General features: G+C 35.3%; 2 protein-coding genes across 2 annotated transcripts; one reads left to right on the forward strand and one right to left on the reverse strand.

Moving 5' to 3' along the window:
* Positions 1 to 49: 49 nt before the first annotated feature.
* LOC149741558 (CUB and sushi domain-containing protein 3-like) lies at positions 50 to 7,926 on the reverse strand. Its single transcript, XM_089893455.1, has 10 exons — positions 7,226 to 7,926; positions 6,681 to 6,826; positions 6,341 to 6,453; positions 4,878 to 4,981; positions 4,148 to 4,247; positions 3,460 to 3,605; positions 2,914 to 3,030; positions 1,985 to 2,152; positions 1,376 to 1,499; positions 50 to 844 (listed from the first exon to the last, which is right to left on the reverse strand). The coding sequence occupies exons 1-10, from the start codon at positions 7,323 to 7,325 to the stop codon at positions 661 to 663; spliced, it is 1,302 nt and encodes a 433-aa protein (XP_089749581.1). The 5' UTR covers positions 7,326 to 7,926; the 3' UTR covers positions 50 to 660.
* Positions 7,927 to 8,297: 371 nt separating this feature from the next.
* LOC149741559 (CDP-diacylglycerol--inositol 3-phosphatidyltransferase-like) lies at positions 8,298 to 12,061 on the forward strand. Its single transcript, XM_089893531.1, has 6 exons — positions 8,298 to 8,880; positions 8,934 to 9,067; positions 9,417 to 9,529; positions 10,585 to 10,705; positions 11,311 to 11,392; positions 11,680 to 12,061. The coding sequence occupies exons 1-6, from the start codon at positions 8,832 to 8,834 to the stop codon at positions 11,823 to 11,825; spliced, it is 645 nt and encodes a 214-aa protein (XP_089749657.1). The 5' UTR covers positions 8,298 to 8,831; the 3' UTR covers positions 11,826 to 12,061.
* The last annotated feature ends 155 nt before the right edge of the window (positions 12,062 to 12,216 follow it).

Genomic DNA, 12,216 nt, shown 5'->3' on the forward strand with positions numbered 1-12,216 from the left:
ACCACAAAAACAACATTCGTAAATATACATACATAAACAACCTATACTAATTTCCCAATCAATTACCTGACACAAAAAACGATTGGTTCATGCGTGTAAAACTGAATTACATCTTAACTTGCAGAAATGCTTAATTTTATCTGGATTATTAAGTGATTGAATGAGTGAATATAACTTACTTTGTCCTCGCATGGCCTGAAAACGACAGTCGGTTTAACACGGGTGTTCACACACTTCATGTAAGCTTGCGAGTTACCATGTATATTACTTTATGGGTGATTTTTTGGAGTGTTTTTTATCACCTTTTTATGTATGGTTGATAGTTTGGACAACCTATGAGTGACAACTGGATTGGAGCAATTGTCGTTAAATGTTTTGCACAAGAACACATACGCCCACAATGAAAGCACCGACAAACCTTGAACCCATTACCTCCTGGTTAGAGGCAGGCGTGCCAACCACCTTGCCAACGGGCCGGACGACCATCCCTATAGCTCACGCAGAATTTAAAAACATGTATTAAATTCTATACAAATGCTTCATAAATACAAACAATTCCTGATTTCGAGTGTCGCCTTTGGTGCATAACAGGTAATGGTGTCAAAAGTGAAACATTCATTTTAGAGTAAATCGGTTACAAAACGCTTCAGCCCAAATTCCTCATGTAACAGGAGTTGTATGTGAATAGGTACGGGACGGCTCTGATGTTTCGTTGATCGAACAAACGCTAAGAGTTCTTATACGCTCTACTTGATTGGCAGGGTTTGGTGGGTTTATCGAATGTGTCTGCTGAAGGAATAATCCACCCCCAGTAATTCCCAAACGCTCAAGAATCGCCCACGGACTGTTAGCAGTAATAACAAAAAAAGTATTTTTTAAGATTTAATTGAAAATTAAATAACTAGCTGCTACCAAAGTATTTCTGTTTTGTAATGGCGTACTTGGTCAGAATATATATTTTTGTGCTAAGTGTAACACTTCGTTTTTTTTAATATAGTGGGGTGGGAAAACATAAGACAGCTTTTTCGTTCTGTTTCCTCGTCTGATTTGGTAACAAACATAAACATTTAAAGAGTTATAAAACGGTACTTTCGCGACTTCTATAGACCGTTGTTAATTGTTTAAAACACGATCAGAATAATTGGATATTATGTGCCAAAGGTGTCCCGTTTTCCCCTACCCTACTATATATGTTTTTTTGATTCTTTGTAAGTGAGGTACTTGTCCCGCACCCAGGATTTAGGCCAGATACTTTGCCCTTTGCAAGAAATTTTGCCGCGTTTTGGTAACCTAGTTTTTTATCATAAATACACAACAGCAACTTTACTGTAACATTAGTTATGTTGTTTTTGATCATCATTCTCACAAAACTAACCTCTTAAACCACATCCAGGTCCCAAATACAGCTATATTCACCGTCAGTACTGATCCAAGCACGATCATGCCACGACTCCATGATGTTAGCCCGTCCGATGACTGTTGGTTTTTTGTTCCGTTCACTATAAGTAAATTTTTTTTAATAATTTTTTTTTTTATTTATTTTTTTTATTTAAATATAATTAAAGTTGATGAATAAATTTAAACTGCTTTATCATCGCGTGGTCGAAAAACGACAGTTGTTACAACACAGGTGTTTTGTTTTATAAACCTCGTATCATTTTACGAGCTCAGTTACCGTATATGTTTGTTGGTATGTGTTTTCTGTATGATAGAGTCAAGCCATTATTGACATTTTATCAAGCTTATATACAAAATATTTGACATAGCTTTTTAGGTTGGGGCAAGATGGGACACAGTTTTATTCTATTTCTCGTCATATTTGGTAGTAAACCAAAAAACATTCAAAGAATTCTTAAACCGTATCCTCCCGACTTCCATATAGCGCTGTTGTTTGTTTAAAATACGATCAGGATATTTGGATATTATATGCTATTGGGGTGTCCCATTTTATCACACACAGTATACAGTTCGTTTAATTACTTACGTATGCAGTTTGGTATTTCGTTCGACCAAGTTCCGTTTGATAGACAAGTTGTGTTCTGTTTCCCTTCCATAACGTATTTCTCAATACAAGAATACTGGAGCGACGTTCCTGTGTCAAATCTACGGTTTTCATCTAAATACGGAATCCCAGGGTTTCCACACCCGGTTTCTGGCGAAATAAATGCAAGAAATTGTACATATAGTAGGGTGGGGTAAAATGGAACATATTTTGCTCTAGCTTCTCGTCCCCTTTGGTACTTAGCTTAGAACATTTAAAGAATTATAAAACGTATCTTCGGGACTCTCATAGACCATCATTATTTTAATGATGAAGGACATTCAAAGAATTATAAAACTGTATCCTCAGAACTCTCATATACCCCTTTTGCATGGTCACTTTTATGCGCGTAAGTACTCGCATATTTACTCGCAAACGCTTATGACGGTATGCGTGTTAACTTTGTTTTTGCGAGTAAATATGCGAGTACTTACGCGCATAAAAGTGACCATGCAAAAAGGGTAATAGACCGTTGTTAATTGTTTAAAACACGATCAGGATATTTAGATAATATGAACTAAAGGTGTCCCATTTCTTCCACCCTACTATACACGTTTTGTTGGTGTTATAAACAATTTGTATTGATTTAATCGTTTATTTGTAATTTCTTTTTATATTGATCTTATTTTTCGTAAAAAATACAATTGAATAAATTTTGTTATACTTGAGCAAAAAATATAGTTTAGTATCATAAATTTTCTTATATAAAGTTGTATTCCAAATGACGTTTTATAGTTGGCCAATATAGGCCATCAAATATAAAAGTACATTTTACACGCTCAAATTCCAAAAAAATACCCTTTAAAATCCGTCAAAAGAGTTTTGTTATATAGTGTAAACATTACTGTGGCAAAATCAATCAAAAAACTTACTTATTTCACAAGTTTCGCCATCGTATCCAGGCTTGCACGTACATATGGCTAAGTAATCAACGTTTTCACAAGTACTGCCATATTGACACGGGTTAGGTTCACACGGCGAACCTCTTTCTACAAATGTTCAGCAAATATTATTACTTTAATTGACAATATTTGCTTACAAATATTATTAAACGCTTAATAAACTGCCTACGTTAGACTAGCCTTTTAAATCGGGTTTAAACCTTTTTTTGTTTACAATTGCTTAAATTATAAAATTTCCAAAATATCGGTGACGCAAAAATAAACTAAACACGCTCATGTATATTGGTATGTTTTAAATCACTAGACCTATGTATAGTTTTATACACATAAAAAAATCCCCTATATAGGTAACATATACATGGTAACTCGTAAGCTCGCACAAGGTGTATGAACATCCGTGTTTAACGACTGTCCTTTTTTCGGCCACGTGAGGATAAAATAAGTTACATTCATTCGTACATTAGTTAATTAAAAAGTCTTTTTTCCTGTTTATAATTAATATTTTAGTTTCTTTACCTTCTTCGCAGTTTGTTCCATCCCATTGTCTTGGACACTCACAAGCGTAATGATTCGGAGATTTGTCGTCACTGCATGTCCCCCCGTTTTGACACGGATCCGAATCGCATTCTTTGATGTCTATTTCACAGTATTCGCCAAGAAATCTGAAAAAAAGTTTTATAATCGAGGAAATATTTCTTTTAGCAAAAAAAAGTATTTATATAGTAGGGTGAGGGAAGATGGGCACCTTTAACACATAATATAAAAATATCCTGCTCGTGTTTTAAACAATTAACAACAGTCTATGGGAGTCGTGAGGATACGATTTATTAATTCTTTAAAAATTATTGTTTACTACCAAATGGAACGAAAAAATGGTTGAAAAAGTGTTCCGCCTTTCCACAACCTAATATATTTCTATGTAACTATAGGGCACAGTAGTATTAATCAATTCAACTTCTAAAAATAAAAAAGTTTGAAAAATGTTTTAAACGAAGACATGGGATTTAGCAAGATTAAAAACGACAGTCGTTAAAACAGGCTAACGGTTAAAAACCGATTCAGTTCTGAAACAAAAAAAAGATAAACAAAATTAAATAAAAAAATAAAAAAAACATCAAAAAACATATTTTAAAGTTTGCCAGCGATCTGTAATGGCCGTTAGCTGTTATCCACGGTTATAGAGTCATATTACAAATAGTCTCACCCTGCCTTGCATTTACACACACGGTCAATGCCACTTCCAATCTCGCATTCGCCATCGTTGATACACGGGTTCGGTTCACACGGATTGAAGTTTTCTACAGCTGCATGTAATGGTTCAGAAAATGTATTTTTCTGGCTTAAAATATATTTTTCAATTTTTTTTTCACTTTTCCTGATTATTTAGTTTTTTTTTTTAATGTGATAACCTAATATAAAGTAAGGAAAGATGGGGAATCTTTTCCTTCTGTTTTTTTCCTCCCATTCGGTGTTACGAATAACATTCAAGAAATTAGGAAAACCGCATTCTCACAACTTTCATAGACCGTTGTTAATTGTTTAAAACACGATCAGGATATTTGGATATTATGTGGCAAATGTGCCCCATCTTTCCCCACCCTACTGTATAGTAGTTTGGGGTAATATGTGATACTGTTGGCACCTGAAGCCCTTATTTCTGATCATGCTTTTAACAATTTACAATAACGCAATTTTTGGGTCTTAAAAATACGGTTATATAATTTGTAAATATTTATGGTTTACCAATAAACGGAACGAAAAAAATAAAAACATGTCTTATTTTACCCCACCCTGCAATATATGCCATACACATGTTTACCAATTTGCTATTAAACGATTCACGTATTGTAGTAATTGCAAATCATACCAAGTTTAAGTGTTTTTGCTACTTTTTGTTACAGACTAAGTTAATTTAATACTAGATCTAAAAATACTTTGGTAGCTTGCGGTGAACCCTCTGTAGTTGACAGAGTCGTCTGAATGAAAATGGACGTACAAGGATCCGAAACCACGTATCTCACCTGTGGGCGTGAAGAACCTATAAACAAAGACGTTTATCAAGTGAATGTAATTTGCTTTATTCTCGCGTGGCGGAAAACGACAGTTGTTATAACACGGGTGTTTTGTTTCACACATCTTGTGCCGACTTACGAGTTACCACGAATTAAATTTTGTGGGTCATTGTTTTGTGAGGGAATTTTTTATACTTTTATTTAAGGTTGACAATTTAGACAACCCAATATTGACCGCTGGGTTGGAGCAAATATCGTTAGGTGTCTTGCCTAAAGACACATACGCCCACAATGGTAGCAGCGTGAAAGGCTCCGGCTTAAATCTCATCCAGTACCTATGGCATGCCAAGAGTATAGGCGCCCATCGATGCAGTATAGGTAAAGGTTTTCTAAATGTATACTGAAAAACCTTAATAGAATCCTTAAGCACAAAATTGTGTTATCAATCCCTAAAGGTATTTTCTGCGTTTCTATTCTACATGGGTGAGATGCTATAACGTGGTAAGTCATTGGGCCTAACATTTCCCACTGTGTGTTTTTAAAAGTAACAATTGTGGCTTTGACAACAGGAATGTCGACAGCAAGATGATGGTCACTAATTGTTGTGCAAAGCTAGCTTCCCACACTTATCGTTGGCACTTGAAACAACAGCGGAAGTACGTTTGTTTGCACCCTGCCTTTGAAACACTTCGGCCTACGATGTAACAGTTTCAAAAAAACCATCGACTTTAAGAACTTGCCCGAGGTACTTGAGCAATTTCAGTGGACCAGGGGACTGGAAACTCTTTCTTATTAAGACGGATCGGCCACTTAAAGTGGTAACAGGTACTTAATGTAAAGTAATGGTAACTTAAGCCTATTTTAAATTGTTCGTTTAGCTGAATGTGATAAATCATACAAACCGCATCTTAAAATGGAACTTGTGGCGTTATAGTGGCAACAATGCCTGTTTTGATTTAAATTGTACCGAAAAACCGAACTCAGTAATAAAATCACTAATAAAAAAAAAATTATAGTTAATTACCAAGAAATTCCCTATAGTTGCATACAGTAAATAGAAATAGTAAATATTATATATAAATACAGTAGGATGGGGGAGGTTGGGACACTTTTTAATTTTTCTCGTTCCATTCAATAGTAAACAAAGAACATCCAAAGAAATACTCTATTTTCTCGTTCCATTCAATAGTAAACAAAGAACATCCAAAGAAATATGAAACTATGTCCTCATGACTCTCATAGACCATTGTTAATTGTTTAAAACACGGTCAGGATATTTGGATATTATGTGCTAAAGGTGTCCCATCTTCCCCCACCCTACTACATAGTGAATAGTAGATATTATGCATAAGCTTAACGATATTATGTATTGTTTAATAACTTACCCACAAAATATAGTCGACCCCACTGATGTTATCGTAAGATTTAAATAATCATATTCGCAACTTGCGTTTGAATTCGACTGACCGTTCTCGATGGTAAGCGCCCAGAACTTGAACTAAAAATACATTTTTGAAAAAGTCTTTTTTAGCAGGTAAACTGGTCGGCCATACATTACAAAAAAAACCATTAAGTCCCCCCCCCAAAAAAAATAATACGCCCAAAAATTACCAAAAAAACGAAAAAATACCGGTTAGTTCGCACCTTTTTGGGCATTCAGTAAAGAAGTGCAATTCTCAAAATAACAGTAGGTGCATACATGCATTAAAAACAGTAAAAAGTTACCTGAACTAGTGTGTATTGACCCCCTTCCTTGACCCAGTAACAATCAGTATTAGAAGGGTAGGTCGACGTTGGGTTCTCTTCTGTGGGGAATCCCGGGGTTTTAATAATTCCTCTTGGCTCCGGCAAGTCACCCCCGCAATCTTGACCTATAGATTTAAATTTATGAAAGTTAATTACCCACAAAGTAACATGCTTGGTAACTGGTAAGCTGGCGCAAGGTGTATGAACACCCGTGTTTAACAAGTGTCGTTTTCTAGCCTCGCAGAGATAAAGTAAGTTACTTGTTTGGTTCAAATACAGTAATACACTACAGGCGTTGCACCTCGTGCCCGCTTACGAGTCACGTGTGTATATCGTTGTGGGGAACTATTTTTGGGGGGGAATTGGAAAACTCGAAGAAATTTAAATGTCTTACGGACACATACGCCCACAATGGTAGCAGCGATGAGCCATGAACCCGTAACCTCTATGGTTAGAGGCAGGCGCACTAACACTTTAAAAACTTAATGAAGTTGTTAACAGCAGGTTAGTAAGTGTATTCTTACCGGATACAAGGCAAATTCCAAATAGAAAAACAGGAATCACGTAAAACACGAAATGATATCGTACGCATGTATATCCTTCCTTGCATAATAGACCAGTCATACTTACAAAATTTGTACTGTTTTAAAATAGAAATCATTTTTATTTAACTTAATGCTTAAAACTATAAAATCTGCTATTTTTGACATATACCCTTTCGTGTTATTTAAATTCTAACCGCTTGCTTTTAGGAACATATCAATACTTTTATATATACTATTTCCTTGGTATAGAAACACTTTATAGTAGGATGGAAGAAAAAAAAAAACAACAACAAAATAACGCATCATCACGACTCCCATAGACCGTTGTTAATTGTTTAAAACACGATCAGGATATTTTGATATTATGTTCTAAAAGTGTCCCACCCCACCGCACTATATGTCCAACTCACGCTTCGTCTCACGCTTAAGCTACTTCCAACTACACAACTGTTCCACATGCAACAACTAATTACCACCACAATCTCATTGTTGTTCCCGCGGACATCGTAACAAAACAATGCGAACACTGTGGCGAACAATGCATCAAACTTCAGTTTGAAGTGGCTTGTTAACAAGAGTGTTTCTTAAGAATTTGTTGTCAAACTTAAAATAAATAAATGCCAACCGTATGGTGGCAGCAAAGAGAAGTAAAGAGGTCAATTAATTGAGTTCAAAATGGTTACTTGCGTACTTTAATTTCTAGACCTGTTTTTAGATGCATTATTTTATTGTCACAAACAGTTTTTTCGTGTTTTGTTGGCATTTTCGCAGTAGACATCTAGTTAAATTTAACCTAATTTTGTTCAAAATTTACTGAAATCTTTAGATTAGATACCATTAAATGCTTGTACAGTCACCATATGCCATACATGGGTCTACCATTACGCATATGTTTTATTCAGTAAGCCTAAGCAAAACTTCCGGTTCGTGTGCGTATATGTATGAAAAGGCTTATGTTTCCTGTCACGCAGTATAATCACTTAATCGCTGCGTTGTCAATAAAGTAGTCATTAATCTGTTAAGCAGGGTGCTGGTCAATCTTTTGGTTTAGACGAGGAACAGAGTCGGCATAAGTACGCGAAGAGAAGAACTGCGTTTGCCCATAAGCTATACAGACACTTTTGCATTGTGTTTGTTTTGAAACGTAACAATCGTTTGCTCGAGCTTAGCGTTGTTCATGTACTTGAGTTTAACAGATGTTTAAGATCATCGGTGTAAATTATCAGCCAATTTTAAGCGTTACCGATACGGAGTAAAGGCGCTGATAATACACCGATATATAGTAGGATGGGGAAAGATGGGACGCCTTTTAATTCTGTTTTCTTGTCCTATTTGGTAGTAAAGAAAGAACATTCAAAGAAATATAAAACCGTATCTTCGCAACTCCCAAACACGGTTGTTAATTGTTTAAAACACGATAAGAGTATTCGGATATTATGTGCTAAATGTGTCCCGTCGTCCCCCACTCTACTATATATAATGTTTACATGACAAGAAACTAGCACAGCCTGTGGTTTTTCTCTCTTAAGACTGCTATAGGCAATTGATCTATTAGCAAGCAACATTGAATTCCAATTTCACCAGCATGGCAACTACGGTTAAAGATATTTTGCTCTTCGTACCGAATTTAATTGGTGAGTAAGTTTTTTTGTATGTTTTGCGAATGCTAACGATTTTTTCGTTGCAGGATACGTCCGTGTAGTGCTTGCCATTGCTTCAGCCTATTACATGCCGTTTGATTACGTCACTGCTTCGTTGTGTTACGCCGTAAGCGTCGGCTTGGACGATTTGGACGGCTATGCTGCCAGGGCTTTAAACCAGGTAAGTTTTGATAGTGTTATGAAATATTAACAAGTGTCGTGGCTCCAAACCATGCATTATAACTAAAGGATACAGGTTTAATGCCTTATACAGGTTTAAAGGATACAGGTTTAATGCCTAAAACGAATATATGTATATAAGTTACGTATAGGTGGCAACTTACATGGTACTATGGGGAAATGAGCCACATTTAGCACATAGTATCCAAATATCTGATCGAGTTTTAAACAATTAACAACGGTCTATGGGAGTCGTGAAAATACGTTTTTCTAGTTCTTCGAATGTTATTTTCATCACTACCAAATGAGACGAGTATTAAAAAGTTTAATTAGGTCATGTTTTCATGTAGTGCTCAAAGTTTGGGGCAATGTTGGACCAATTGACGGACAGGGCAGGCACTGCTACACTGGTGATGACACTCAGCTATTTTTATCCCAAATACATGTTCTTGTTTCAAATGAGGTATAGTAACTGGAATGTTAAACTATATAGTAGGGTGGGGGAGATGGGAAACTTTTTGCACATAATATCCAAATATCCTGACCGTGTTTTAAATAATTAACAGCGGTCTATAGGAGTCGTTAAAATACAGTTTTATAATTCTTAGAATGTTCTTTGTTTACTGCCAAATGAAACGAGAAAATCGAATGAAAAGGTGTCCCATCTTCCCCCACTGTATACTATATATTTTTGTATATCATAAACTTGGTCCAAATATGTTGTGGAATTTTAATAATTAATAAAAATTAAGAACCTCTTTTAAAATAGGTTTCTAGTTTGTTATTAAAGCTTGTTAAAGTTATAGAAACACTTGTCTGTTCATTTAGTAAATTAAATAATGTCAATCAACTGCTCAGTGCCTTGAGAACTGTATTTAGTAGTATAGTAGGATGGGGGAAGATGGGACATCTTTTCATTCTATTTTCTCGTACATTTTGGTAGTAAACAAAGAACATTTTAAGAATTATAAAACCTTGTCCTCGCGACTTTCATAGACCATTGTTATTTGTTTAAAATACGACTAGGATATTTATATATTTTGTGCTAAAGGTGTCCCATCTTCCCCCACCCCACTATATATCTAATTAAATATAAGAATAAATCAAAATAAGACCAGTTTGTGCATTTAAAACATAGCCTGTATAAAATATGAGAACGTTTTTATAAAATAAAGTAAAATGCAGCGCCTGCCTATTAAACCCAGAGACAATGGGTTCGAGGCTTGTCGCTACTACCATTGTGGGCGTATATGTATCCTTGGGCAAGACACTCAACGGCAATTGCTCCAAACCAGTGGTTACTAATGTGTTGTTTAAATCATTAGCCATGCATAAATAAAAATCCCAAAAGTAACATACAACTTGTATAAGGTAGCACGACGTGTATGAAACAGAACACCTGTGTTATAACGACTGTCGTTTTCCGGCCACACGAGGATAAAGGAAGTTTGTTCATTCATTCATTCATTCATTCATTCATTCATTCACTCCTTGTACTTACAAAAGAATATGTTCCAGCTTAGTAATTGATATTGTCTGTCACTGGATGCACCTCCATGTCTCTGTTATGAATGGAGCACACCATAAGTCAATGGGATTGGATAGCAACCCAATCATGAAGCTCTATTATACATCAAGGGTAAGATACTGCCAGTGTTGCATGTCTTTAACTATCTGCTCAGAAATTGCTGAGAAAAAAAACTTAAAGAGACATACCAACGATAAATCAAAATTTGGGTATCGATAGATATGTAAATTTGAAATTTCTTTAGTATTTTAGAAACTAGAAACGATCAAAGTTGAGTGAAATTTTTTCTTATGGGAAATCCCATGCATTGTAAAAACGGCCGATTTTTTACTCCAGCGTTTTTTTTCACGCGAATTTTTTAGAAGCCGTATCGTTTTGCATACTTTGGTGGTACCGTTAGGTTAGATTTGAGCAGCATCTTAATTCAAATACAAATTTCCATTTTTCTTAAGTACGCCCCTTTAACCAAAATACTACTGATTTTACCTATAATGATTTTTTATCAAAACTGTTTTTGAAAAATTAAACCAGTACCTATTTATAGTTATATCCTTAACCAAAACATACTTTTGGTCTATGATTGATATTGTTAAAGCATTGATTTACACATACGGTGTTTTAACGTCTGTCATTTTGATTACTTATTCCCTATTTTGGTTGTTTTTAATAAATCAATTTTCGTTACCGTATTCGATAAGGTAAGTTTACTTTTACAGTCTTTTCTGTTCTTCATGTGTGCTGGTAATGAAACGTTCTACATCATGCTCTATCTTCTGCATTTCACAGAAGGACCTATTGGTAAGCGATGTTAGATTAGTGAAAAATCATAGGACTAAACAACCTTTATTTATAGTAGGGTGGGAAAGATGGAAAACCTGTTTATACTATTTTCTCATCTTATTTGGTAGTAAATAAAGAACATTTAAAATAATTATAAAACCGTGTCCTCACAACTCCCATAGACCGTTGTTAATTGTTTAGAACAAAATTAGAATATTTGAATATTACGAGCTAAAAGTGTCCCGTCTTCCCCTACCCTGCTATATGCCTTAAACTATGTTTTTGCATCATGTTATCATTCACAGTTTTGGGCATGAGTCTGTTTCGTGTTTGTCTCTTCGTTTCCTCTCCAATCATGGCAGGAAAGACGTTGATCAGTATCATACACCTCACGGACGCTTCTATTCGCTTGTGTGCAATTGATGCGGATGATAGAAATAAGTCAAACTAAGTCCAGGAATAGTATTCTCGGCTACCGACTAAAGTTAGTTGGTCGCGATTACTATTGGTTACCGCGGTTTTGAGCTTACGAGTTAACACGTGGGTAACGTTGTATGTGATTGTTTCAGTATACTAGTTTAGTCGGTAGCCGTTGCTACCCAAGTGCTACAATTTCTTGCCCAATTTGCTGATTTTTACCAGTTGAATTATAATATTTTAAATAAAGTTAAATTAAAAATCACAGAATTCTATTTTGATACTCTTTAGTTCGTAAAAGTGTCGGTCAAACATTAGAAAAAATTACCAATAAAGTTTTATCAGTTCGCGCCGCTGTGGGCATTCAGTAAAGAAATGCAACTCTTAAAAAGGTTGTGCATACATATGGTAGGGTGGGGGAAATG

Source organism: Ciona robusta, chromosome 1 (genome assembly GCF_009617815.1).
Source record: "Ciona robusta chromosome 1, ASM961781v2".
In the NCBI taxonomy this organism is placed as follows: Eukaryota; Metazoa; Chordata; class Ascidiacea; order Phlebobranchia; family Cionidae; genus Ciona; species Ciona robusta.